At 50.5% G+C, this 25,918-nt stretch overlaps 8 protein-coding genes across 8 annotated transcripts; 2 read left to right on the top strand and 6 right to left on the bottom strand.

The window, feature by feature from the left end:
* Positions 1 to 97: 97 nt before the first annotated feature.
* On the top strand, positions 98 to 2,155 carry PUS1_1 (pseudouridine synthase PUS2; the record flags this gene model as incomplete). The annotated part of the gene is made up of 4 exons (XM_041692954.1): positions 98 to 323; positions 398 to 605; positions 664 to 1,872; positions 1,945 to 2,155. The coding sequence occupies 4 exons, from the start codon at positions 98 to 100 to the stop codon at positions 2,153 to 2,155; spliced, it is 1,854 nt and encodes a 617-aa protein (XP_041546288.1).
* Positions 2,156 to 2,463: 308 nt separating this feature from the next.
* On the bottom strand, positions 2,464 to 3,817 carry AKAW2_60791A (uncharacterized protein; the record flags this gene model as incomplete). Its single annotated transcript, XM_041692955.1, has 7 exons — positions 2,464 to 2,516; positions 2,596 to 2,644; positions 2,742 to 2,959; positions 3,027 to 3,093; positions 3,212 to 3,496; positions 3,561 to 3,646; positions 3,712 to 3,817. 7 exons carry the CDS (start codon positions 3,815 to 3,817, stop codon positions 2,464 to 2,466), a joined length of 864 nt encoding a protein of 287 aa, XP_041546289.1.
* A 755-nt stretch (positions 3,818 to 4,572) lies between these two features.
* On the bottom strand, positions 4,573 to 5,634 carry AKAW2_60792A (uncharacterized protein; the record flags this gene model as incomplete). Its single annotated transcript, XM_041692957.1, has 1 exon — positions 4,573 to 5,634. One exon carries the CDS (start codon positions 5,632 to 5,634, stop codon positions 4,573 to 4,575), a length of 1,062 nt encoding a protein of 353 aa, XP_041546290.1.
* A 4,505-nt stretch (positions 5,635 to 10,139) lies between these two features.
* On the bottom strand, positions 10,140 to 10,435 carry AKAW2_60793A (uncharacterized protein; the record flags this gene model as incomplete). The annotated part of the gene is made up of 2 exons (XM_041692958.1): positions 10,140 to 10,303; positions 10,363 to 10,435. The coding sequence occupies 2 exons, from the start codon at positions 10,433 to 10,435 to the stop codon at positions 10,140 to 10,142; spliced, it is 237 nt and encodes a 78-aa protein (XP_041546291.1).
* A 3,434-nt stretch (positions 10,436 to 13,869) lies between these two features.
* Positions 13,870 to 18,174, bottom strand: bud4 (putative GTP binding protein (Bud4); the record flags this gene model as incomplete). Its single annotated transcript, XM_041692959.1, has 5 exons — positions 13,870 to 14,442; positions 14,497 to 15,200; positions 15,259 to 15,646; positions 15,782 to 18,022; positions 18,085 to 18,174. The coding sequence occupies 5 exons, from the start codon at positions 18,172 to 18,174 to the stop codon at positions 13,870 to 13,872; spliced, it is 3,996 nt and encodes a 1,331-aa protein (XP_041546292.1).
* Positions 18,175 to 19,279: 1,105 nt separating this feature from the next.
* Positions 19,280 to 21,181, top strand: mrh4 (ATP-dependent RNA helicase MRH4; the record flags this gene model as incomplete). Its single annotated transcript, XM_041692960.1, has 1 exon — positions 19,280 to 21,181. The coding sequence occupies one exon, from the start codon at positions 19,280 to 19,282 to the stop codon at positions 21,179 to 21,181; it is 1,902 nt and encodes a 633-aa protein (XP_041546293.1).
* Positions 21,182 to 21,531: 350 nt separating this feature from the next.
* Positions 21,532 to 23,242, bottom strand: AKAW2_60796A (putative carboxylesterase; the record flags this gene model as incomplete). Its single annotated transcript, XM_041692961.1, has 2 exons — positions 21,532 to 21,789; positions 21,884 to 23,242. The coding sequence occupies 2 exons, from the start codon at positions 23,240 to 23,242 to the stop codon at positions 21,532 to 21,534; spliced, it is 1,617 nt and encodes a 538-aa protein (XP_041546294.1).
* A 670-nt stretch (positions 23,243 to 23,912) lies between these two features.
* On the bottom strand, positions 23,913 to 25,763 carry SET9 (SET domain-containing protein; the record flags this gene model as incomplete). Its single annotated transcript, XM_041692962.1, has 1 exon — positions 23,913 to 25,763. One exon carries the CDS (start codon positions 25,761 to 25,763, stop codon positions 23,913 to 23,915), a length of 1,851 nt encoding a protein of 616 aa, XP_041546295.1.
* Between the last annotated feature and the right edge of the window lie 155 nt (positions 25,764 to 25,918).

Here is a 25,918-nt window from a genome sequence, read left to right on the forward strand (position 1 = left end):
GCATGCACATCCCCGCAATCGGACTAGCGCGGAGATAGAAATGCGGCAACAGAAAGAAAAGGCGAGCAGAAAAGCGCATCGACAAGCAGCTTTTCCCATGCCGCTCCACATTATCCTGCGACGCTCTTTGGCCCCCCATCTGTCAATTTCCGGCGCGCGCACTTCTCTGCGTATCCCCCAAGCGCGATTCTATTCTCCCGAGTACCTACGATCGCTCAAGGCCCGTCGCATCCCATGGACAATAACGAAGGAAGACCTCCGCAAGCCGGAGGCGGAGCTGATCGAGGTCGTAAGAAGCGGAATATGGGACGATCCGAGTGGAGGTATGCTGTGCCAGTTCCCCCGATCTGAAATGTTTGGGTTGAGCAATTGATTGTCTGACTTCCAGCTAACCCAGAAAGTCGGAATATGGTAGATAAGAGAGCCCGCCACGATGCTCAGCAGGAAGCGAAACGTCGCAAGATTGAGAATGGAGAGGAGGTCAGGGCTCCTGTGTATGCGACGCAATTCTCTCAGGAGGACATTGAGAGCGAGCAGCGCCGCCCCAAGAAGAAGGTCGCCGTGCTGCTGGGATACTCCGGAACCGGATACAAGGGCATGCAATTGTACGGACTCTTGCGAATTACCTCGAAACATTATCGAAGCTGTTACTGATTGTCATAGGAGCGAGACGGAAAAGACCATCGAAGGAGAGCTCTTTGCGGCGTTCGTGGCGGCCGGCGCCATCTCCAAGGCCAACGCAACCGACCCGAAGAAGTCATCGTTGGTGCGGTGCGCGCGTACCGACAAGGGTGTCCACGCCGCGGGAAACATTGTTTCCTTGAAGCTGATTGTCGAAGACGAAGACATCATCCAGAAGATCAACGAGAAGCTCAGCTCGCAGATTCGCGTATGGGACATCCTCGTCACGAACAAGTCGTTCAGCAGTTATCAGCTGTGCGACTCTCGCATCTACGAATACCTCATCCCAACCCACTGTTTCCTGCCGCCTCACCCCAGCACTTACCTGGGTAAGAAACTCGTCGAGTACGCCGAGAAGGAAGGTGACATGGAGGGATACAAGGCCCGACAGGAAGAGGTAGCGAGCTACTGGGAGGAGACCGACGAGAAGTACGTCCGACCCATCCTCGCCAACACGCCCGAGGATATCCGCAAGCTCGTTGAGAAGGTTCTCCACCTGAACGATGAGGACCGGTCCGCGCAAGACGACATGTTCCAGACACAAGACAAGCCCGCATCAGAGGAAACCACCGAACAGCCATCTACTGAAGAAAAGCCTGCCGCCGCCGAAAACGACGAGGCCGAAGAAGCGCGCCGACGTAAGGTCTTCGAAACCGTCAAGGCCATTAAAGCCGCCTACCTCCAGGCGAAGAGGGCCTACCGGATCCCGGCCCAACGCCTGGCCCGCGTGCAAGAAGCCCTGGACAAGTACGTCGGAACGAATAACTTCTTCAACTACACCATCCAAAAAACCCACGCCGACCCATCCTCGAAACGTCACATCAAGTCCTTCAAAATGGCCGAACAGCCCATCATCATCAACGGCACGGAATGGCTCAGCCTCAAGGTCCACGGCCAAAGTTTCATGATGCACCAGATTCGCAAGATGGTCGCCATGGCTGCCATGGTCGTGCGCTGCGGCTGTGATCCCCAGCGCATTGTCGAGACCTACGGTGCCAATAAGATCGCTATCCCTAAGGCGCCTGGTCTGGGCTTGCTTCTGGAACGGCCCGTCTTCGACTCGTATAATCGCAAGACTCATGAGACGGGCAAAGACCCTATCGACTTTGACAAGCATGCTGATACTATCAATGAGTTCAAGCAGCGTGAGATCTACGATCGGATCTTCCGTGAAGAGGAAGAAACTCATGCGTATGTTTATCACTCCCCTGTTTTCCTTGATCCTTTTACACCTTTAGATTTTAAACTAATACTTATATCCAGTTTCTCTGCTTTCTTCGGTCACCTGGACCACTACTCGCAAGAGGAGTTCCTCTACGTCACATCTGGTGGTATTCCGGCTGCCAGGCTGGTCTCGGTGCCTGCTAACGGCACGGAGGAGAAGAAGTCGCAGCGCGAGGCGTTGGCAGAGGTAGAGGGTGCTGCGTCGGAGGATGAGGGTGCTCCCCCGAACGGAGGCGAAGAGGGGGGTTAGACATATCGTCCATAACTAATGTGCTGTTTATTACGAATGGTTGATATGTTCGACCTGTATGTATAAGAGCTATTGGTATCCAGTAGCTATCACGATATATTGTTTCCAAAAGTTATCAACTAAACCAATGTCGGATAAAAGAAAAGGAAGGCGTGGATCGCCCCAGAAGATTCCTATCATCCTGACTGGATCTAATTATTCCTTCGTTTTCCTTCCGAAGTTGCGAAGCGAAAGTAATCATGATCGAACCCCTAGACAATTCTGCGTTGCATTCTGGCAGACGAACTGAACCACACACTGTGGTCCGATCAAATTGAGATTCCCTTTGCATATGCATCCATATACTTGCCCAAAGATGCGTCTGTAGCCATTCACGGTTAGCTTACCAAATAACCAACTGCTAAGTATGGAAGGGTGGGAGCGGGCCATTGGCAACGTACAAATAGACACGGCCTCGTTGAGCGAATCCTGCATATAGGTGGGTGCACTCTGCATGACCACATCAAGAAGAAGAAGAAAGAAGTCAGTCCCTGCGATTATACATTCCTTCATGTCTTTTCTTTTGAAAGGAGAGGGGTTCTCGTACCGCCAGATTAGCTCCGTCTTGCAGCCAACCTTTGATCTCTACTGCATCGGCCTGCACTGCGTTCCAGTAGGTTTGGATGACCTTGACGTTCTGCTGGAACACAGTGAACTGCTCATCGCCCAAGGTCTCCAAGCCAGTTCGAGCTTGATCAATAGCATCGATCTCGGCATTTTTATCCTTGATCTGCTGGTTTCTCCCATCAATCTCATTTTGTATTACTATAGAGATGATTTTGTAAGTTTCATATCCCCCCAAGAACTAGGGTGTCTAGGAAAGCAGACTTACTGCCCATTGAAATGGCGATGCCGGCCACTGCAGCAGCCGTGGCTCCGGCGAAAATAAGACCACCGATCTGTACCATATATCCATGTTAGTTATTAAGTGTCGTGGATCTAGTTCTAGGAAACAGACGCTCAAGTAAGGAGGGGGGGGTAGGTGGAAAAAGGCTCCCAGTTGAGCAGTGCACATACCAAGATAAATGGAGCAACAGGCCCCGACAAGGCAAGTCCAATACCAGCTGCTGCCAGCCCGGATCCCGGGCCAACACCGAGTGCCAATAGCCATATACGGAGCTGGGCCAACTTGTCATTCAGATCGCTGATGTCTGCGAGTAAGTCCTCTATATCCTGTCTCAGTTCCCCCTGCTTATCCTTACCCCACTGACCGAACTGAGCTTTGAACGAGATGAAATCGTTGACTAGATTATCGAAATCCTTATTAATCTGTTCGCTCTTCTCCCTGAATCCATCTGCCCTCTATAGTGAGCGAACCATTTAGCTTGTCGGAACATAGCATGCATATTTGGTATGGATGACTGACCTCAATGAACTTGTTGATTTGTTCCAATCGTAGTACCACGGTTAGACTCTCATCAGAACATAGCGGGACAATAAGCTTATCGAAGCCTAGAGTTGCAGTGGAGTGTCAGCGTGAGGAAGTCTGGGATGGGCAGAGGGCAAGTAAAACTTACTGGAGCTCCACTGTTCAGAATGCACAGTCAATCTATGACTGGTTGGAGAAGGGCGGCGAGACGGTATGTACCTGAAAGAAGAGCGAATCTCTCGCGTAGCAGTCATACTAATATATCTATCCTAGGCCCGTCCCGTATATATGAACCTGAACGTGGAGAAGGGTGTGGAGTCTTGTAAGTTTGGCTGTCTCATTAAGAATGGGAGTTTTTCTAACTGTTCATAGACAACGCTACAGCAGCGTACCTCGACACGTATGCGCGCGGGCTGTAGAGTCCAGCATGGACGGCAATATGTTCGAGTCGACTTTGAATATGTTTGTTTGTTTCTTTGTAGCTCTCGAAGCTTGACGTACTGTGGATTTTATTGATATATAACGCCAATAGTTACTACTGTGATTTTGGATGCAGGTAGTAGTAGCCTTCCTACATGCTTAGAAGCTACAAAACCCGGTTAAGCACCACCGTGTCAGTTTATTGAGAATTATTCACATATGAGCTCTGCTACTTGTCAAAGTGTGTCCCATGTACTACTACTATCCACCAACTGCTTGCTTCTACTAGCGAATAAGTAACTTCAAGCATACACAAAACCACGTATATTTGCATATGAAGCCCTTATGTAAAGCCCGTCCATTCATCAAAATATAGTAACTGTGACCGGTTGCTTCTATCTTTGATCCTCATGATAGTGCCCGTTACCGCCCAAACCCATCACTAAACAAAGACGACGGTATTAAACAGCATGTATTTCACCACTTTCTCGAATATCACCCCACCAATTGACTCCATCTTCCCCCGGGCGAAGCTTTGCTAGAGCATTTACTAGCCTTTCTGCTCCGTGCTGGAGTAACTGATCTAGATCTAAACAACGAACACAGAAGAGGATACAGGGGATGGTCGATCAAGCGGAACCTTTTCGACCTGCCCTGTCTGATGCAACGGATCAAGAACACCGTCCATTGCTGCACGATCACGGTACGTCAGCGAATAAGGATTTTGCTTGAGGCCTTTGATATCACGTTTGTCATGGAATGGTATCCCCATCTTTTTCCCTGTGAAACGTCCCAGCTCCGGATGGAAGAGTGGTGAATGCTTGTCTAACACCGCGTGTACTTGGCAGGCATATTCCTCACCCCACGCGTTTGACACGTCGGCTTCCGTTAATAGGGTAGCGTCGAACTCAGGAATTGCTATAGGGATCTTTATTCTGTTTAGATCCACGTCGTCGTCGCCTTCCTTTCTTTTGGCAGATATGTTTGCGTTGTCTGCCACCTGCGCGACGTACACGACGGTGGGCGTGGCGGCGACGGCGCCGGGGCTGGATATGTATGCAATCAGTTGTCCCTGTTCCAACCTGATCGGGCATTCGCCTAGGTTTGTATAGGGTAACTGTCCGTTATCGCTCGTGACGAGCGTGCCGGGGAGGCTGCCGAAACAGTTAGTCTCCGATGCCACGACCGGTATCGGCTCGAGTTGTAGTAAGGTGTCGTCTGGTATATGGTGAGAGTATGTTATAGGTAGTAAGCAACCCATGCACGGTTGAACGACCATGCTTTTTCCGGCGTAGACTCCGCGCTTCTTCTTCGACGTAGGACACGTTCCCCGGGTCGATTCAAACGGGACGGAATACGTGCCCTGAAATCGGACAAGGGACTTAGGAAAATCAATAATGACGCTGTTCGCGTTGCACTTTCCACAACGGCCCCATTGATGTCGAGAATCATCACTCCCAGACCGTTCGCCATTGAAAGCTCTGTCGTTCAGTAACTTGTCAATCTGATCGCCGTAGATGTAGAGTACCACGTTCAACTCATGTGGCGAGATATCTTCAGTGTATTCAGCCACCGTAAACCCTGGCGCTCTCACCTTTTCAATTAGAAATTGGACCCAATGTCTGCGGGACTTTGATTGTAAGTTTAACATCTGTGAACTTGGGCAATATGCCCGGTCTCTATATCTTGTAGTAATAAATGTCATTCCAAGGATACTCAGCGAGAGTGAACCCAGTGACTGTCCATTCCGAGGCTGGGCCTGATATCTGTGGAACCTTTACCGTAAGTTTAACGTCGGTATACTCGGGCAAAATGCCCGTTCCCTATTTTTGATAGCATTTATATCATTCCAAGGATATTCGGCGAGAGTAAATCCGCTAACTATATAGTCCGCTGTTGGGTCTAACGTCTGGGGAACCTCTACCGTGAGTTTCATGTCCGTAAACTCCGGTAATATGATCTCTGTCCCACATATCTCTGTCGGCAATAAGTTGTCTTTGATATAAAAAAAAAGGTCCGGACGAACGTGGGCGATTATAGCGGATCCAATCCTCGTAATTGGAATATTGCTGGAACCTCCTGTAACCTTTTGATCTGCTCGTATTGGCGTCTCCATTCGAGCAAGAATCCAAATTCCATATCTCCTTATAAGACGGATTTACCAAGCTTGTCTAAGATATCGACTGCTTGGAATTTGACTAGAAGGCCCATCCCAGTAAATATGATTGGACGAACAGTCCACTTTTGGACGTTATAGCAAGGTGCTATATGCCATACTATATCGAAAATATATTCTTCGATATCTTCTAAATGTCGATGATCACACGACGCCCAACCATTTCAACTGCCATTAATATTGCCATACCGGCTATATATCTCCATTTGAAAGTTCAAAATGAAACACAACGGGGAACTAAAGCCTGGAAATGTAACAACCCCCTTTTTTTTTGGTTTTGTTAGCTATATGCGATTCTCAGACCGTGAGAATCATAAGCAAATTTGACAACGTATTCATCGATGTTGTCAAAAGTGTCCGTCACACTTTCCATAATCCCATTTCACAATCAAACGCGGCGTCTGCTGACTGTATAATATTCTCATGTTTCCATCGTGGGAGATAAATAAATGCATATCATTATTTTATTGGAAATATCCACAGCGTCGGCATACTGAACCAGAGCCCAGCACAGCACAGCACAGCACATTGCTTCGGTTGGGTAGTATACGATCTATTGGATTCTCAGGTCACCACTGTGAGTGCGATATGCGTTGTATGGCTTGGAATATGGAAGATCTTTCGATAGGCCATTTAAGGCTTCAGCAAAACTGGCCCTTTTGCCAATGTGCTCAGGATCGACGTCGCAACGGAATCTTACTAGAAGAAGTTTCGGTTCCTTCATGTTGCGAGATGTCAAATGCCCTAAAAAATCAAAGATCCTCTTGGCTGGTTCATCGAGACGGGATGCATGTATAAACCAAGTGAAACGCCGCCACCGGTTGTGACTATGAATACCATATCGATATAGCACTAAGTACTATATATCATATGTTATATATAGTAGTTCACTTCTACTATATACTAATGGTATATAGCAGGAGAATGTCGTATGGAGAGGCGAGTGCTCTATAGGCAACTACTAGTCTGGCTTAGCAGGTGCAATATAGATTTCACCTGCGTAAAATCATATTGTTAGCTGTGCATGGCTACGTCGCTGATGATCTTTTTAAGTGTTGGATAGACATCGCTTTTGCGTTAGATCTGTGCTTCCGAGTTTGGGCTGGGTGGGTCAATGGCGCATTGCGCTATATTAGTTGTTGTCGAAGCACTAACCGCTAACCAAAAATGATATATCGCGTCTAGCTGGTCAGGCGACGGGGATATGTGTCTCGCCATTAGATAATTTTGCTTCAAATGGTGAGGCGTCTGCATGGTCAGTATTAAAGTAGTGGGATTAATTGAATAACAAGAATGGATTGAGATCTCAATTGGTAAGATATTGTACACGTCAAGGAATCGTATTCTGCTTCCCCATAGAACCAACCGTCTTCTTCTCCTCTTTCTGTTTTCCTTCTTTTTTTTTCTGGGTTTTTCCTCCATCTTTGAACTTCAGGCAACGATAAAATTCTGGGTACAACGAGATCAAGTGGACGGCAATCATGCCAGGCATCACCCAGACGAGCAGAAAGAAGTACATGATCTGAGTGAAACTCCCGGTTGACGTTCGAATTTGCCATCACCGCAGAACTCTCAAGATAGGGAACTCGTTAATAAAGTTAAGAAACAAAGGAAATGATAAAAGATAAAGATCGTAGTAAACTGCTGTGTCCACGTGCATGAAAGGAGAGTAAAGACCCCCCATGAAGAAGTTGAGGCCAAAGCCTTCTCTATCTGGTAGAGTAATGTTGCGCGTTGGGCAGAGCGTTCTTTTTCCTGCTCAAGTTCTTTAGTCCTGTCTGTCGCCATGCAAAAGTTTCTGGTTCCATCTTTTCCGTGTACTGCCGATATACCAGTAAGAGAGACACCGAACGGGCATTCAAGATGTGCTGCGGCATTAGAAATGGCATACAACGAGACAATCATATGGTGGATTCCTCATCGACATCATTATCATGACCCTGGGTTGACATCCGGAAAGCCACACAAGTCAACCACAGCCACTGGATTCATTATTGATGTCATTTCGTAGAGTCGATATCCAAATACTCGGAAGCCACCACTGTTGCCAGTCGGAACCCAGACGGTCGTTCAATCTTCCTGATGGAAAGTCAGAATCAACCTTTGGAGACGCCAGACAGAATTCGTGCCTCGACGGTCGGTTTGTAGACTAAAGAATCGAGACAGTATGCTCATCGAAACTCTTGCTGTTGTCACCCTAGTTTATCAAATCAGCGACCGTGGACGCGATGTGCTTGTATCAGGGATAGCTTACCTGCTCTGCACCTTGAGAGGTCACATTCTTTTCAGCGAGATTTATCTGACTAGGCTCGCTGCCGTGCCAGCCGAAGTATGCAGTCTTTGACCTGAGATTTGTGTGGGAACTTCTCAATGTTGAGTTCTGCCCGAGAGTCAGTATGGGACGCACACCACTGTTCGAGACACTCGAATACTTACCAAATTCAGAGCAAGGCACGGAAAACTGAGATAGAAGCTGGCCAGACCGATAGAAAAGGAGATGCTTGACCAAAGGGAGGACCACAGACATGAAATTTGAGTATGAAGTAGGAAAGTTAAAAGGAGTGTATGCTTTGCAAGCTAAGAAAAGACGATGGTGTTCTTTTTCTGTGTTTATTCTGTTCTTCTATTGTTTTTTCTTTTTTAGTTTCTTTTTTTTCTTTTTTCTTTTTCTCGTTTCCTATCTTTTCTTTCAGTGCTTGATTGTATAGCTGATCTTCAAGTTGCTAGCAATCATCAAGCTGCAATGGGTAACTTAGGATTTGGCGCAGTCATGTTTTTAAATATTTAAATGGTATGAAAATTGGGAACTAAGGCCTGGAAATGTAGGGACCTTCTTTTTTTCTGGGTTTTGTAGCTTTATGCGATTCTCGAGCCGAGAATCAGTTTAGATGGAATTGATGTAGGAGGTGGGTAGGTGGAGACATAAAGGTCGATGAGACAGCATGATGCAGATGAGCTCGAAGTAGAATGTATGTGAAATGGATAGGTAGGAAAGTAAAGAATCGAAAGACCTCTGGGAGAGAGAAGAGGAAGAAGAAGAAGAGGAAAAGAGGTGGAGAAGAAGGGGCTTTTTATAGTCGCTCCTGGGTGGGCCAATTCACTTCAAAGGAAAGGAAGTAAATAAAAACTTACTCACTTCAGCTCAACAGAATCTGGTGTTACTCTCTGTAGGTATTAACGTATTGAGGGAATCAAGACTGCATTGTGAAGCGGTCAATTGACGTACAGGCTGAAACTACTCATATTAACTGGGAGAAACATTTTCAATCTAGTTAGAATACTTTGAAAGCAAGGAAATGACATGTTGCTGTATATCACAATGGTAGTCACATTAATTCAAAAGATCTTATAAGTGACGTCTGTCGACAATGAAACGACTGACGTTAGTTAATCTATAATACATGGAAGCCAGTTACCACCCACCTACGATCCTCTAAAATAAAAGCAACACAAATCTGACTTCCCTTGGTTTACCACTCAAGCCCCCCGATGAAATGTTCTTGTAGTAGCACAATGAACGGCTCTCCTGAATATCTCTCTGTAGTAGTACCAACTTGTCTAATGTGCCAACACTGTCTCGCCGCTGGATTTGCTCATATGAACAGCATGTATAGTAGTAGCTTGTTTGTTTTGTGCTTTCTCGGAGGCGCCGCCGCCGACACATCGCTAACAGCTGCTCGAGCACCTGCCACTTGTGACCGTAGCCTGCCGCCGATGAGTTTGATGTGAAGCCGGCCAGTAAGGTGTCTTCGAACCTGATGTTTTATCTGGCATTGGCTACGTTTGACAATGGAATAAGAATTACACAAGTTGGGTTAAAGATTTCAGTATTTCACTGATTGAATTGAGATTGTTCCCTAGTGGAGCATCAACCTAAAGCTGATAATACACGCAAAGTAAAGCAAATTGTTCGAGTTGCGCGTTGTAGACAAACTAAAAGCTAATGTGACGTGCAACAGGTCAACGTTAACACGAGGTTTTCATGGGCTTTCAAGTCGGGGTTCCTCTTCACCACTGCCTGCTCCGCCTTCGTCTGTAGGTTTCTTCTCTTTTCCTTTTTCGCCCTCTTCGCCATTTCCATTATCACCGTTTGATCCCAAATTTTCAGTTTCGGTGTGTTCCTTGTGGCCCGCGGTTCTAGTACCTAGTATAATCAATCATATCAGTTTATGCAGCATCAAATACTAGACATCTTCAGCATACCAGGAGGGGTCCAGCCCGCCAGTTCTTGAAGTTCTTGCGCTGTGTCGGCGTGTCGGGTCACTGAAAATTCCATGACTGCCTTTCTGTAAGCCAAGTCAGCAATCGTGCCTGACATGTATGGGTTAGAAATCGTATCATCTCCGTAGAACTCACCGGTTAGAAAATCACCACCACATCAGAATACCCAAGAGGACGGCGGTTAAGCATGTAGCAACAACGTAGCTGACCATGGCAGCCCACCATGGTCCTAGCATGGATGGGGTAACGCTATTTGAAGTGGCAGGCATGATTGAGAAGAAAGGAAGAGTTCTGTAGCAATAGACGATGATAATGGTAAACGTAGTGCTCAATAATTGAAGTGATGATCGTAAGAAGAGTGTTTAATAATTGCAGTGATGATGGTAAACAGAGTAAGCAACGTTGGCAGTGATGATTGTTCGAACTTCCTGGACCTGCTAATCGAAGATATCATGTTAGAGTGCTCTCTGGGTTGGCAGGAGTCTAGACACAAGGGAAGGAGCGACTCTCGCCACGAAAACCACATACCTACGAGACATTGGCAAGATTTGAACAAGACCGAGTTCTGTCATTAATCACAGTCTCCCCATCCATCACATTGACGCCGATGAGTTCCATGCCCGGTCGTCAGTCATTTTCCCATAGTAGGAGAATTGCGAACCAGGAGATGTCCATGAGCTTGGAGTGGAATGAATAGAAGCGAGGAAGAGAGGTGGGGAAGAAGGGGGTTTTTATAGTCGCTTCTGGGTGGGCTAATTCACTTCAAGCCAACACTGGAAGTGCTGGATCCCCTGGGGAAACAGAAGTAAATTAAAATTTACTCACTTCAACCCAACAGAATCGAGTGTCACTCACCCTAGGTATTGAATGTTTTGAGGGAATCAAGACTGTAATGTGAAGCGGTCAATTGAATCTCATCTCTATCAACATCACTTCATAGCTGCGGCACCTCGGATGCTCGTTGCCAATGTGGCTACCATTGCAGTATACAGTAATATGTCATTTCCTCGTGTTCAAAGTATCTTAACTAGATTGAAGATGTTTCTCTCAGGTAATGGAAGTAGTTTCGGCCTGTACGTCATAATATGGACGGGCTAGTGAGCTACAGATGAGACGAGCGATACATGATCCTGATTAGTGTAATTATGACCTATATACACACACATTCGTCTCTCTGAATTCTATCTCACGTATTCTCTTTCTAGAATTCTCAGTCATATCGCTACCCTTCCTTCCCCGGAACTCGACTACTACGTCTAAATATGAAGCTCAGCAAGTCTATACCAGAGTCCATGCGACACACGCTGGTCAAAGCCAGCAGTGCTATCTTCGAGCCCGTGGAGACAATCCTCGAGAAATCAGGGAAAACACAAAAGGCCCAGAAATTGCGCAAACTACAGCACCAATGTATTGGTCTTTCTGAGGACCAGTGGCAATATATCAATGATTACTTCGTCACTGAAGAATTACTACATTTAGCATTACAAGAAAGGGAAAAAGAATTGCAGAATAATAAGAAAATAAAGAGCGAACAACCTGCAAGTGACGACCTCAACGAGTTCAACAGCTACAAAGAAAAACTGAGGAAATCTGAGCGGAAACTGGAAGCACTCAACAACGATGTACGCTCCACCGAAGGGGTCATGAAGCTCCTAGAATGGAAATTGGGACACACTCCACTGTACCGCGCTATGAGTTTCCAGCGATGCGATTCAAAATGGTATCTCAGGGACACATGGCTTCGGGAAAAGTGTGCTAAGAATGGGGGGTGTTGTGGCCGGTCTTGTGGTTGCTGTGAGAAGCCACAATGCACGAGGAGCGACCGAGAAGTCCTTGGCCACTGTACACCGATGTGTATATGCTGTCGAAGCTATAGGGGTAGGACCATTACAATTCACACTGATGATTTTGTGACTCTGGGCCAAGTTGATTTGATTCCGAGGGAGGCGAAAAGGTACGCGCATTCGAAGGCTGTCTATGAGAGGCGGATCGAATTCGATCCAAAGAAGGAAAGAACGGATAAGATTAGTGCACGTCTTATGAATGCCTATGTTTGGGGGCTGGATGGGAGAAGAGGATGAAAGGCCTCAAGCTGGCTGACCAAGTGTAACCGAACTTACGGTTGGTTAGTTAATTGCGGATGATGACCGTGCAGCAAGCTAAATGGTATGAGAACTTGTTTGCCTTCTGGTGAACAATGTCCTGGCTAAAGGATTGAGGAAGAGAGAACAACTACTATTTAAGAGGGACACGACAGAATGCGTGTATTTGTCGCTATTTGTTCCTCATAATATTGTTAGGTCCTGTGGTTATACACAGTGTGCTACTGTCTCCATGGGTAGTGAATTTCGTCTAGAGAAGACACTCGAGGGAAGACGCATGACAGGATTTGAGGCATTGCCTCGAACAGGAGTAGAAGGCGTTCGGAAAAGTACATGGATACAAAGAAGAGAAAAGAAAAAAGTAGACTTGTAGAACGTCAATTCAGCAGGTGTTGGTTGATGCTAGCAGCAATTCAAGTATGTAGAGGAAACAGAGGAACAAGGTGTAGGAGACGCGTTCTTTCTTCCTATTCGAGAAGGTGCGGGCTTTGTCCGTAGCAGGAGATATAGGCTGATCGATGTAGTCTCTAGAAGATATATGCAATCACTCGGCTCGAAGCTTGGGAATCAATAGTCAAGAGCTCCATGGAAATAACATACTCAGGTGAGACGAATTAGAGAAGTCGGACCGACCACACACGCGCTTGACGGGAAACCCAAATGAGTGCTCCATTTACTGAGCAGCGTATAATAGTGCATCATGTTTTCCGTCTCTTTTATCAAGTCATTGGCTTGTAGTACAGGGATTAAGTTACTATCATATTTTGATGTAGTATGCTATTGCTTTGTGATGGGGAGATGATCTGCGGAACTATATAAAAGCGGGTGACGGGTAGCCATTACATCGAACCCTACGTTCAATATCGTAGAGGGTTAATAGAACGGAATACGAGTCCAGCTGAAAACGCTGATTTTGGTTAACTTATATAAGCCATGAATAGCTTACTACAGACTGCTAGAGCAACCTTGACGTCAAATGTTACAATTTCTAAGTAGAAGCCAACAGATGAAATAGGACCGAGATCTTTTGATACACAGAGAAACGAGAACTCAATTATGGACTCATGAAGGAAAGGCGCTATGTATCATTAAAGAGCGGTGCAGGAATCAAGGACGAAAAAGTAGACGGAATATCACAAACAAAGAGAAATGACAACGCTTGCATAACGAGCAGTGCTGAATGCTGAAAGTCTCAATTCAAATGGTAGAACAAAAGGAAGATGCAGCAGGAAGGCTAGACTCCAACACCGTACAAGAAGCAAAGATCAAACATAGAAAAAAGAAGACAACTCACAAAGAAGGGAGGTACTAAAATAAAAGCAAGTCACAAGAAGGTGAAACGGAGAACATAGTGGAACACAAAAAGCAACTCAACTCTAGAACATCTCTAGAACATCAGGGACCGCGTCTTCTGCCGGCGAGCATCCAGACCGCGAACTTCTGGCTGTGACTGAGTGTGCTTGTGGCCAGGACGACCCACGGGTGGCGCCCGCGCCGATGGGGTCGTTGGAACAGGGATGGCACTGTCTTTGGCGGGTGGCGGAGGAGCTGCGGTGCTTGTCCGCTTCACCTTCATGCTTCGCTCCCGCTTGAGAACCATCTCCGTCCACGCCTTGACTTGGCTGCTGCCAGAAGATCCCTTGCCGACGGCGTCCGCCAGCACCTTCATCCATCCATCTTTGTCGGCCGCGCTGTCGGCGTAGAAATCAATCACTTCGCCGTTGCCAAAGCGGATGCGGAATCCCTCTTCAACAAACATGTAGCCCTCCTCTTCTTCGGCAAAGGCTGACTTGCGACGGCCACCGCCTCGCGTTGTAGTCTCCTTCTGAGTCAAAGAAGACCGGTCATCAATGAGTTTGACTGCCTTAGAAAGGTTGATGGTTGCGCGAGGTTGGCGGGTGGTTTCGTGGTAGGCGGTCAGCTTGGACCCTTGGAGCTTGAAGAAGCGACGACGCCAGAACTATGAAATTGAATTAGCGTTGATCGACAAAAATTCAGGCTTGCATGTACTTACTGGACAATCACCACCCTGCTGAGAAAGGAACCCTTCCCAACTGCGGGAGGATACACTTTCGGCTTCACGCATCTCCCGGATGCATGCGTTCATGCTCTTGGGCATGTCGTCGTCCTTGGCGCCCTTGGGCTTCGGGACAAATAAAAGCTGCAGCTCAAGCTTGCCAATCTTGTAGGGGGGACGTCTCTGGGAAGTAGTACTATTGGTACTCTTCTTGCTCTTTACACTGCTGGGCTGCTCTTCAACAGCCCACTCGTTGAAGCATGCCACGTCCACTGTGTAAGGCCGGCCAAAGGCGTGCTTTTCGTGGTCACTGAGGGACACGTAGGCGCGTGCGAAACTTCCATCGCGAGCAATGAGCGTTCTCAGCCTGTCCCATACGGGAGCGTTGACGTCGCGAGTCTTGCTTTGTTGCGACGCCAGCTGTTGCTTCATATCAAGCTCCTTGCGCTTGCGGGGTGAAGCAAAGACCCGACTGAAGGTGGAGGCTTTCTGCTTTGTGGGTGAAACTGGGGGAGCAGGCTCTGGAACACGCATCTTCTCCTCGTCCACCTTCATCTGGAGGGTCAGTTGGAATTCGAGATCATTCTGCACGATGAGCTCAAACTCCTGACCGATGGGAGCGGTCTTGCCCAGTTCCAGCCAGGCAGTGGTAACACAATGAAGGCCATTGTCAAGGGTTAAAGCAAAGTACGATCTCTCACCTGAGGTGACTGTCAGCTGACGGTTCGCAATATAGTTGAGCAAAAGTCATGCACTTACCTCGTGGCAGCGGCAGATCGAGATATTTCATTCCGACTACCTTGACGAAGAGACGACCACGTTCTTCGCCCTCCTCCAGAGCACCATTCAACGCAGGTTCGGTCTCCTCGATGGTCGCCGGGGGCTCCTGAACGCTGCTTTGCTGGCCTGGAAGTGGTGGGACGGGTCCGCTGACGGGCTTCTTCCGGACCATGCCGCTGGAAGTCCTCATACTCGCTCGGCGAGTCTGTCCGTTCCACGGCACCGTAGTCCACGTTTGCTGACTAGGCTTGCGCGCCGTTGGTGCGGCCCGGGCCGCTGCAGGAGCGTCACCTCCAGCTGCCGCTTCATCCTCATTGCGGCTACTGGCGATGATAACCTTCGTGTTATGTCGCATAAGGTAACCTCTCTGTTTCAAGACATGGTGGTCAGTTGATGGTCTCAGTTTCAAGCTATGGGCTTCTGATCCTTGGTGTGGGCCGTCATGGAGACGAGGGATAAACGCGGTGCTTCTGAGTAGGGACAGGGATTGTTCAAACTCCACCTTTTGCGACTCGATCACTCGATCGAACTCCTTATCCAAGCCGAATCCGAGGCTCTCCTCTTCCTGGATGCTGAATGGGATATCCAGTTTCATGAGACTGGGTTGTCTCCGACTCGGTTCCTTGGCGGCCTCTGTTTGTGTATCCTCCTCGTGTTCCTCCTCCGGTGCAGAGGCCTGCGAGTCGTTCGAGTTCTGCTTGGTAAGCTGGGGCATGGGCGGAGGTGGTTGTCCGCTAACCTTGCGGCGCGTCGCAGCCATCTGCTCAACGTCCGCAGGGGTGAGGGATGGACGGGTCTTTAGACCAGTTCCAGGGGCCTTGATGGTGGCAACTGGGTCTGGCACACTTTCATCAGCGGATACCTCCTCGTCGCTGAACTCTTCATCAATAGGGTGTCGTATAACGGACTCAGGGGTCGAAGGTTCTGAGATTTGATCCTGGTTATCCGGTGTCGAGGGCCGCTGCAGCGCTTCCCTCATGGCTGCCATCTTTGGAGCCGACAGTTCTTTTGGTTGGGGTTCTGGCTCTGGTTCTCCTTGCGATTGCTCGGCAGCAGGCTCCTCTCGTACTTCAGGAACAGGTGTGGATTGTCTGTCTTCGGACTCTTGTGACTCGCTCTGCGGCGCCCTGACTTCGTCCTCTTGAGGCAAGCTGGGCTGATCGCCCTCCTCGTTGGAAGGCAAATGGTCTTTCAGGCTTTTTGAGGAAGAAGCTTGAGACTGAACAGTTTCATAATACTCCGGAATGTCATAAAGATCGTCATCGTGCTCTTCGGGCTTTATCACCACGCTGCTCTGGTCATCATCGTCGTCATCGTGGTATTCGTCATCATCGTCCTCCAGGGATGGGATGGGGACGTCAGGGTCATAATGCATATAGTGGTGGGGGCTTGATTCGATCTGCGAATCCTCCTCGAAGGAGTCGTCGACATAGCTCTCACTCTTACGAATGTCTCGCAGAATGGAATCCCGGGAGATGCGCGGAGGAGAGAATACCTCCGTAGCCTCTTCATCGTGATCTTTGGCAGCCTCCCCTGAGTTTGAAATCTTGTCATCGTCCTCGAAGTCGCTAATCAGGTCGTGTTCAGCCTCTGTGTCTGGCTTGGGCGCCTGGTGATCCGCTTGGTCTGAGTCTTTGCTCTTCCGTTCGTTTTCCTGGATCATCATGAGACGTAGCCTATCTTCCAGAGACATCGATGCACGAGCACGTTCAGTGATATCCGACTTGCTGTACGTGGCGGGGCCCGGAGGAGACGGCAACACTCGCTGACCTCCACTTGCCAGCTCAAAGGCTGCAGACAGCTTTTGTGGAGACGAGCCGCGCTGGCTAAAGGACGGGCGATTGGTTGGAGGAAGCGGGGGCAAGGGACGGCGTTCGCCATTGGAGTCCAGCGACTCGACGCGAGCATGTTGGACAGGCGGGCCTTGCTGGGTGGATGGCCGCGGGTCGGGGCTGTGGTTTTCGTCGTCTTCCGTAAAGGGATCTTCTTCGTCTTTCACCAGATCGTCGTTTGCGCTGGCGGGACTCATGTATCGCCAGTCTTCGGGCAGGACAACCGGGGTCTTCTCGAGGTCTTCCAAGGAGGCATCGAAACTGTCATCACGGTCGAGGGAGGATTCGCGATCGAAACTGATATCCCCTTCATCCTCTTCTGAATCATAGCTGCCTTCACGGGAGCCAGAAGCGATGGAGGACGGATCAGGCGTGGTCATTTCGTACTCGTGCACCTGGGGCTGAGCGGCATCGAACGTCACGCTTTTGGCATGTCGACTTCCATCAATGTCAGACCAAATCTCACTTTCGGGGTCAAATGCGTCTCTGAACCCGAAGCGACTGGCTCGCGACAGGGAAGACTTCGCTGGGGGGACTTGGTCCTTGCTCGGAGAAGGGGGGCGGGGCCCGCTCGGGTTGTTAGTGTCGTGGGACTCTGCCTGTCGCGCAGGGGGCGCATTTGAGGCCTGCTTCTGTGGCGAGCGACTAGTGGCCAAGGGCCTCTGTGGAACATAGACATTGGTCGGATCGTACTCCTGGTTGTAGTCGCGGAACATGTTGCTGTTCTTGACCCTCGAGGCGCGCTTGAGATTCTCAAGGGAGGGACGCTTGGATGGAGAAAACGAGGCGTCGGGGTCATAAGGGCTCTGGTTCTCCGAACTCTTGGGGAAGGGAGAGCCCGACTCACGGCCCTGCCAGAAAAGACGCGGTGATGCGGGTGCTTCATACGCTGATGCTTCTTGGGACTTCATCTGGAGCGACATGGTCAGGTCCAGATGTCGGAGGATTAACAACAGCACGTGGAGCGACCTACTTTGGTACTCTGATTCCAACTTGGGGAGTTTCGTCGTTGAGCCATCGGGCTTACTTCGGACAGCGGCCTTTGCGTGGTACTGCTGCCCATCTTGGTGGGAAATGCACGACAACAACTGATGATTCAAAAGAGGCAAAAATAGCCAGTCGACAAGCGCGCCTGGAAGAAAACACAGCTGCAGGCAGCTGAATCAGCAATGGCTTCTTTCGTCACAACGCAGCAATGCAAGGTCTCTGCAATCATAGCTATCCCTTGCTGGACTGGAACGCGCCCATACCTGGTTGAGACGAATGGAGGCGAAAAAGGTGGATGAGTCAATCGCAACGAGGTCGTTAGAAATAGTCCGAAACGAACCAGCGCAAATGAAGAACAGAACGCGGACAATAATTGAGTCGCTTGGATTAGAATTCACTCGGACGTTAAGCAGCAGCTCATGGGAATCGTAACAAGATGGGGAAAATGAGATGCGTCACAAAATGGCGATCATGCGAAAGAGAGCCGATTCGTCAGGTTCTTTCTTTACTTTTGATAAGAAACTACTGCGAAAAAAAATTGGTCCGACAAACGAAGGGATGCTGATCGTAGGCAGAACAGGGCAACCGATATGGTGAAAATGGGCGATGTGCAACAATGACGGCACGCTGGACAGGATAGACAATTGCAAAGGAAGAAGACAACCAACACACCATCCACCACCGGACCAACGAGGATGAAGTAAAAACAAGAAGACGGGAGAGGGTGAGAGTGAAGGTGACGGGAGAAGGAATAAACAGAAACACCCGAACAAACAGTGTTGACAAGTTGACTAATAAGTAGTTCGAAGCCGTTCGCAAACCGGCTGAAGCTGGGAATCGCAGCTTGACGCTGTTGACATTTTGGCGTCGGGAGTCTCCATGGCAACTTCACACCTGAGACTGCCTGAACATGGCCTGAACTTGGCCTGAGCGCCTGTCTGGCCAGCCTCGACACCTCGACACCTCGTCGCCTGGCGGTTTCCCCGATCCCACCAGTCTGGTTTGGGATTAGCGGGGGATCGTTTCTGTGGCCCGAGCGCCTTCCCCTTACGGACTGGCACGGGACCGGCTGCTGATTCTTTTTGGATTGGAGCTCCGGGAGGCAAAAGATAAAACTAGTGGTAGAAGATTCTTGACGAGCGTTCATCACTCTCTCTCATCCACCCCCACCCATCCTCACCATGAATCGCCTGGGCAGACTGTCTCTGCCGCTTCGGCCTCAAGTCTGTCTGCTCTGTCAAACGCAGGCGACCATGTCCTCTCCTCTCGCCGGATGGCAGGCCGTCCGCTCCATGGCAACCGTCCGACAGCGCCGCCAGGCCGCCCGCATGGTTCTGTCCTCCAATGTCGCCAAGTCTTCCCTGAAGGAGGGACGTTCGAGAAGAGATCGTGGCGGCCCTTGGTCGGGCATGAACCAAACAGAAGCGCGCCTTCGGGATGCGCCACGGTCAAGGTCTCGGGCAGCTCTCAAGCGCTCCGGGGATGCTGAAGATGATAAGCAGAAGCCGGACAGTCCTCTCTATAAGGCGCTCAAGATGCAAACGGCATTGGCGCCCATCCCTTACGGTCGCCGAACCGCTATCAAGAATAAGATCGCAGAAGTCTCGAGTTTCGACCAATTTCCTCTGCTACCGGTCGTGCGCCACTCGATCTCTTCCCAGGCTCTCCCCGGATTGGCGGACATCGTACCAACTCCCATTCAACGCCTTGCTATCCCACAACTTCTGAAAGACCCTATCCCGAAGAGAACATCGAAAGATGTTTTTAACGATGAACCGAATTATGAACAATATCTTCTGGCTGCCGAGACCGGGTCTGGAAAGACGCTCGCCTATCTGATTCCCATGATCGACTCCCTGAAGCGTATGGAAGCGGAGGACAAGGAATTTGAAAAGCGAGAGGCGGAACAAAAGGCCAAGGAACGGGAGGAGAAGCTCAAGAACCGGGCTTTTGACATTGCCCCGGAAGAGCCTCCGCTGTCGGACGCAGGTAGACCCCGGGTCATTATCCTCGTCCCGACCTCCGAGCTGGTTGCCCAGGTTGGCGCCAAAGTCAAGGCTCTTTCGCACACGGTCAAATACCGATCGGGGATGATCTCGTCCAACCTGACCCCTCGTCGTATTAAGAGCATCCTCTTCAATCCGAGCGGAATTGACGTTCTCGTCGCCACTCCCCATCTGCTTGCTTCGATTGCCAAGACGGATCCATATGTGCTGAGTCGTGTTAGCCACCTGGTGCTGGATGAGGCAGATTCGCTCATGGACCGTTCCTTCTTGCCCACAACGACCGAGATTATCGAAAAGTCGGCCTCTTCTCTTCACAAGCTCATCCTCTGCTCCGCAACCATTCCCCGCAGTCTCGACAATCTTCTCCGTAAGCGCTACCCCGACATTCGCCGACTGACGACACCAAACCTGCATGCCATCCCCCGTCGTGTCCAGCTGGGAGTGGTGGACATCCAACGGGACCCCTACCGTGGCAACCGCAACCTGGCCTGCGCCGACGTGATCTGGTCCATTGGAAAGGCAGGCGACACTGAACCGACGCACCCCTTCCTGGCCCAGGCCGGACCCAAGGTCAAGAAGATTCTGGTTTTTGTCAACGAGCGCGAAGAAGCCGACGAGGTAGCCGAGTTCCTGCGCTCAAAGGGTATCGACGCCCAGTCCTTCTCCCGCGACTCCAGCAGCCGTAAGCAGGAGGAACTGCTGGAAGAGTTCACCGAGTCCCCAATTCCTCCCACCGCAGAGGAGATCATGCTAGCCAAGAACAAGCGCCGCCAGGACAACTCCATTCCCTTTGTCTACCCTGAACAGCAGAACAAGCCAGGCATGGAGCGCGGTCTGCCGAACACTAAGGTTCTCGTGACGACAGACATCGCCTCTCGCGGAATTGACACCATCGCCGTGAAGACGGTTATCCTCTACCACGTCCCGCACAACACCATCGATTTCATCCACCGTCTCGGCCGTCTCGGCCGCATGGGCAAGCGTGGTCGTGCCGTGGTCCTGGTCGGCAAGAAGGATCGCAAGGACGTGGTCAAGGAAGTGCGCGAGGGGATGTTCCGCGGCCAGGCCTTGATTTAGGGGCAGCAACGACACCAACGACAAGCACAATCTGTACTATTATTCAACTACGGCCCAGTCAACTCACAACTGACGGAGCCTCTGACGACGGCGTTCGGAAAATGGCAACCAGGAAAGATAATATTTAGACGACATGCATTGTATGTATGCATTGACTTGAAGCGTCACTCAGGATATACACGGCTGTACCTCATGTATTATAATTTGTATATTTCCCCACCACATCTCTCTACTTAGATTTCTCTTCGTCACCACACCTGTACACTATAAACAACACCCATCCATCATCTGAATAGACAACTACAAGATACTACTTACTACCAGTAGTAAATAAAAATGAATAATAAAAATCAAATAGGAATCTTCCCCCCAACCGACTTCCAAAACGCACACCGATCCTTCAACTCCGTCAACCCCACATTCTCGAACCCCTCCGTAGCAATCACAAACTCGTCCCCTGACTCCTGTACCTCCGGCACGCCGGGCTCCGACGCATTCGTCAATTTATGTGCGTTGGGGTCCCCCGTCTGGAAAAAGCTGGCGAATGCGCCCGCGTAGCCGTCGTAGATTAATGGGTCAGTTTGTTGTACGCTCGAAACGGTGTCCCACTATTCACAGCCACAGTATTAGTATCGGTATCATCTCCATAGACAGCATATACATAAAACAGAACGAAACATAAAAGGGATGATAACAACATACCCACTCCGTATCACTCCCATGTCTCGCCGGCGGAATCACATACTCCCCGACATACCCCTTCTCCTTCGCCGCAGAAGCAACCCAATACGCCGGACAGGCGAGGACCACGTCTCTGTACACCAGCCCTGCGCGTACGAATGTCGTATTATAGGATAATGTCTCTGCTGTACCTGAAACAGGGTAATATTTCGATGAGATGAGGTCGATATCGTTTGTATCAAGACCGGGAAGAAACCCGGTTAACCAGTTATGGAAGGACGCGAGGGAGGAATTGAATCCGTTTGTGGTGTCTGTGTCTTCTAGTCCGGGGGGAATGAAGTTCTCGCCTTCGTGGGCGTTGTACATGCCCCAGATGAGGTCTGTCTTTAGGGAGTTGGAGGAGGATATGGCGGAGGTGAGGGGTTCGATGAGGAAGGTTCCGTCGATGACGGGGGCCCAGGTGTAGGATGAGGTGGTGTAAGTGTTATCTGCGTCGATGATGAGGCTTGCGTCGCGGATGGCTTGGACGTCTACCTCTTTCAGGCATTTGAGGGTGTCGGAGGCGGTGGTGCAGTTTGTTAGGTTGACAAGCTGGGTGTAGATGGCTTCTGCTTCTGGGGCGTTGTAGGCGTAGGTTTTTGGCCAGAAGGGGGAACTGGCGAGGGCTTTGGAGAAGAGTTTGGGATTCGAGCCGCGGCCGTTGGCGAGGATTTGGGCGACGACGGAGCCTCCGCCGGCGGATTGGCCCCAGATGGAGACGTTGTTGGGGTTGCCGCCGAAGTGGTGGATGTGGGAGTTGACCCATTTCAGGGCGTATTGTTGGTCGAGAAGGCCTGGGTTGAGGTCGGAGGTGGGCGAGTCTTTGATGGCTTGGCCGGGGAGGAAGCCGAAGGCGTTGACGCGGTAGTTGGTGTAGACGACGATGTAGTCGTTTAGGGTGCTGACGTTGAGGACGGGGTAGGCGTTGGGGGGCATGCCAAAGAGGGCGTCGCCTTCGATGAAGCCGCCGCCGTAGAAGACGACGAGGACGGGGCGGTTGGTTGTGGTGGAGGTGGTGTCCCAGGGCCGGGAGTAGAGGCCTAGGTAGAGGCAGTCTTCGGAGCCGTTGACGGTGCGTTGAGGGCACATGTCGAAGGATTGGTCGGTGTCGTAGGTGCCATTGGTGGTGATGTTTAGCGGGGGCTGGGGAGCTCGAAAGCGGTTCTCGCCTGTGGCTGGTGCTGCAAAGGGGATTTTGCGAAAGTAGGAGAGGTTGTAAGTGGCATCATAGCTGCCCTGGAAGGTGCCATAGTCTAGAGTGACGAGGGGGGCATCGTAGGCGCCGGTGAGGGAGTGTGTTAGCAGGAAGCACAGGGCCAGCAGGAGGCGTGGGAAGGCCATGGCTGCAGGTGGTGGTTGTATCCCTGGTGGACCTGGCTGGGGAGAGCTGCGCCGAAAGCAGCAGCATTTTATAGGGTATCATGGTTGCGATGGTAGAGTGAGGTCGGTATGAAGCAGACCGAAGTTCATTAAGATTCAATATCGGAGTTCCTGGAATACCTGCACGAGAATATCATGAGGACAAGAAATTCAAGGGGACCAAAGCGCCGACAGGGCTGCCATTGGTGCAATTATTCTCCTCCACGATGCAGCATGACGGAGATGCGGAGATGCGGCACCAGCAATTTGCGGGGGAGAAGGATGAGGAGGACAAGATTCTTCAAGCAACGACCGTCAGCCGACGGGTAAAAATGAATTAATTCCAAGACCCCGGGTTGGGGATAAAGTCGTGTAAGTACAGAAGTGTACCAAGGGCCGGGAAACGAGCAGTAATCTATACAGGGTAACCAAATGTGGAATCATTAGACTGGACAAAGCCAAAGCCAGACCAGATGGATGGGAAGCAAGATCTTTCAAACGTCTCAAAAAGCCTTTCAATATCGCCGGGCTCATGGCAACGCTCGTGCCCATCGTGAAAAGAACGCCTATTCTTCCAAACCGGACTCCACCGGACTCCAATTAAAAACCAAACTCCAGGATTAGTACTCCCAAAATCGATCCGTATCCATCATTACATAGTCATCCGAAGGGACCGGGTACGTCGTCGGCTGGCGCGCGTGTTGCGTCGGTCCTCGCCGGCTTCACTGTCCTCGGTCTCTGCGTGAGGCTCGGACAGTTCGGGCGTCGGGGTTATTCCAAAACTGACACCGCGGTCCTTGCGCGAAATGAGCGCTTCTTCCTCGGGGTACAAGAATCGGTGCACAGTGCGGTGGTCCATCACACGTTCCTCGTCGTCTCCAGGGCCCTCTCTGTCGGTTTTCGGCCACTGAAATCCATACAGCTTGGAGTGCCGTTCGCACCGGGGACACTCACGTCGCGTCAGGTAGGAATCTTGCTGAACAAACCAAGCGTTGCATGTGCGACAATCCACCCAGCGGTCGTATGCCTGTGCTAAAAGTTTCGAGGTTTTGGTGTAATCGCCAGGAACCCGAGCACGGGGCGGCTCAACCTCGACTGAGGGAACCACTTCCTTGCTGCGGGATTTTCGGGACTTTTTCACCACGGTACCAAGCTTCTCGTCGAGTTCGAGTGAGTCTGACAAGTCCGACAATGCATCGTTGTCTACACCCAGCATACGTCGTTCTGGTTCGACCGGACCAGTGGAGAGATCCAGACGTCCCTCGACAGTCAAGATTGGTGCCTGCACGGTAGTCTCGGTAGTTTCCTCGACCTTGATTCGCACCGGGTTGTCACAAACGGACGTCGCGGCTGTTGAAGTTGACGAGCGGTGCGAATCGTCCAGTGAACCGGGTGAATCAGGATCGGCGGTGGTAGTGGTGGTGCTTTGCGCGGTCGATTCGGCATGGATGTCACTCTTGTTGTCGATGACGTGGTCACTGGCGGTTTCGGCGGCGGCAGCGTGTGGCACGGATAAAGCTTGGGAGGAAAGCCCGGTGCCCGCTGGCTGGACCGTGGAAGACTCGATCGAGGGTGTGAGATCGGAAAACACCACCTCGGATCTCAACTTGGAGCTCTGGCGAGTAAACTTGGTTCGTTTGCGGGGAGTCGACGAGGGAGAGCTCTCTGAATCGGTGTCGGAGACGTGCTTGCGTTTCTTGGGCGAAAGGAGAGCCTCAGAGGGCGCAGGCTCGTCGTAAGCTGGCGTGGAGGCGGGACTCTCTTGGTCGGAATCGAGCTGAGGCGCCCAGCCATTGCGGACGGCCCGTTCGCACGTCAAACAAAGACACTCGCAATTGTCAATGCCAAAGTAATCCTCTCCGTAGGACACGGTGATTTCTTCTCCGATATGAATGTTGCGGATGGCAACGACTTGCATGCCTTCCATGCCGCGCGTCACCAGTCGACCGTTGGCGTTGCAATCGTGATTGGCGAACCGAGCGGGACCCAGGAAGAAAGAGGGGGTTTTTCTGCGACTCGACATGACAATGCTAAAATCCTTTCTCTTCAGATCCAGATCCTGCTCCTCTTCCTTGGTCATGGGTACGAGGGTCCCGCTGAGGTACTTGATCTCCTGGCCCTGCTTAATGAATTTGCGGGCGCAGATGGCAGCCTCATGCTCGGTCACCGTGTAGCGATTGGTCGTAGTCACCTCAAAGGGGGAATCGGGGAGATACATCTGGATGTATTTGCGGAGATGGCGACGAAACCATTCTTTCTCCCGGTCAGTAGGCAGCTTAGCCAGGTACTTCTTGAGACCTGGCATGTTCAACAGCTTCTCTTCCGCTTTGGCAGCGTCTTTGTTGACAATGACATCGTGAAGGAGAGTGCTAGCCACATCATCATCTCTGATGCCGCGGGCGGGGTTGTATTTAGTGCGATTCTTGCGAGTGTTGGTCCAAAAGTACGCCTGCGAGGATAGTATAGTCAGCGACCAGCTACATGACGGCCAATCGAGGGTCATAAACGTACACGGTCAACCAGCGCATCTGTTGCGACGTCGTCGTAGCTGGCCAGTTTCGCGAGCGTAAGCCGATCCCGACGGTCATCGGAGGGGCTGGATTTTGCCTTGGAGACCGGCATCGTGAAAGTTCGACCCAGACGATCCCATGCAAGAGG

This window comes from Aspergillus luchuensis, chromosome 6 (genome assembly GCF_016861625.1).
Source record: "Aspergillus luchuensis IFO 4308 DNA, chromosome 6, nearly complete sequence".
NCBI classification, from domain to species: Eukaryota; Fungi; Ascomycota; class Eurotiomycetes; order Eurotiales; family Aspergillaceae; genus Aspergillus; species Aspergillus luchuensis.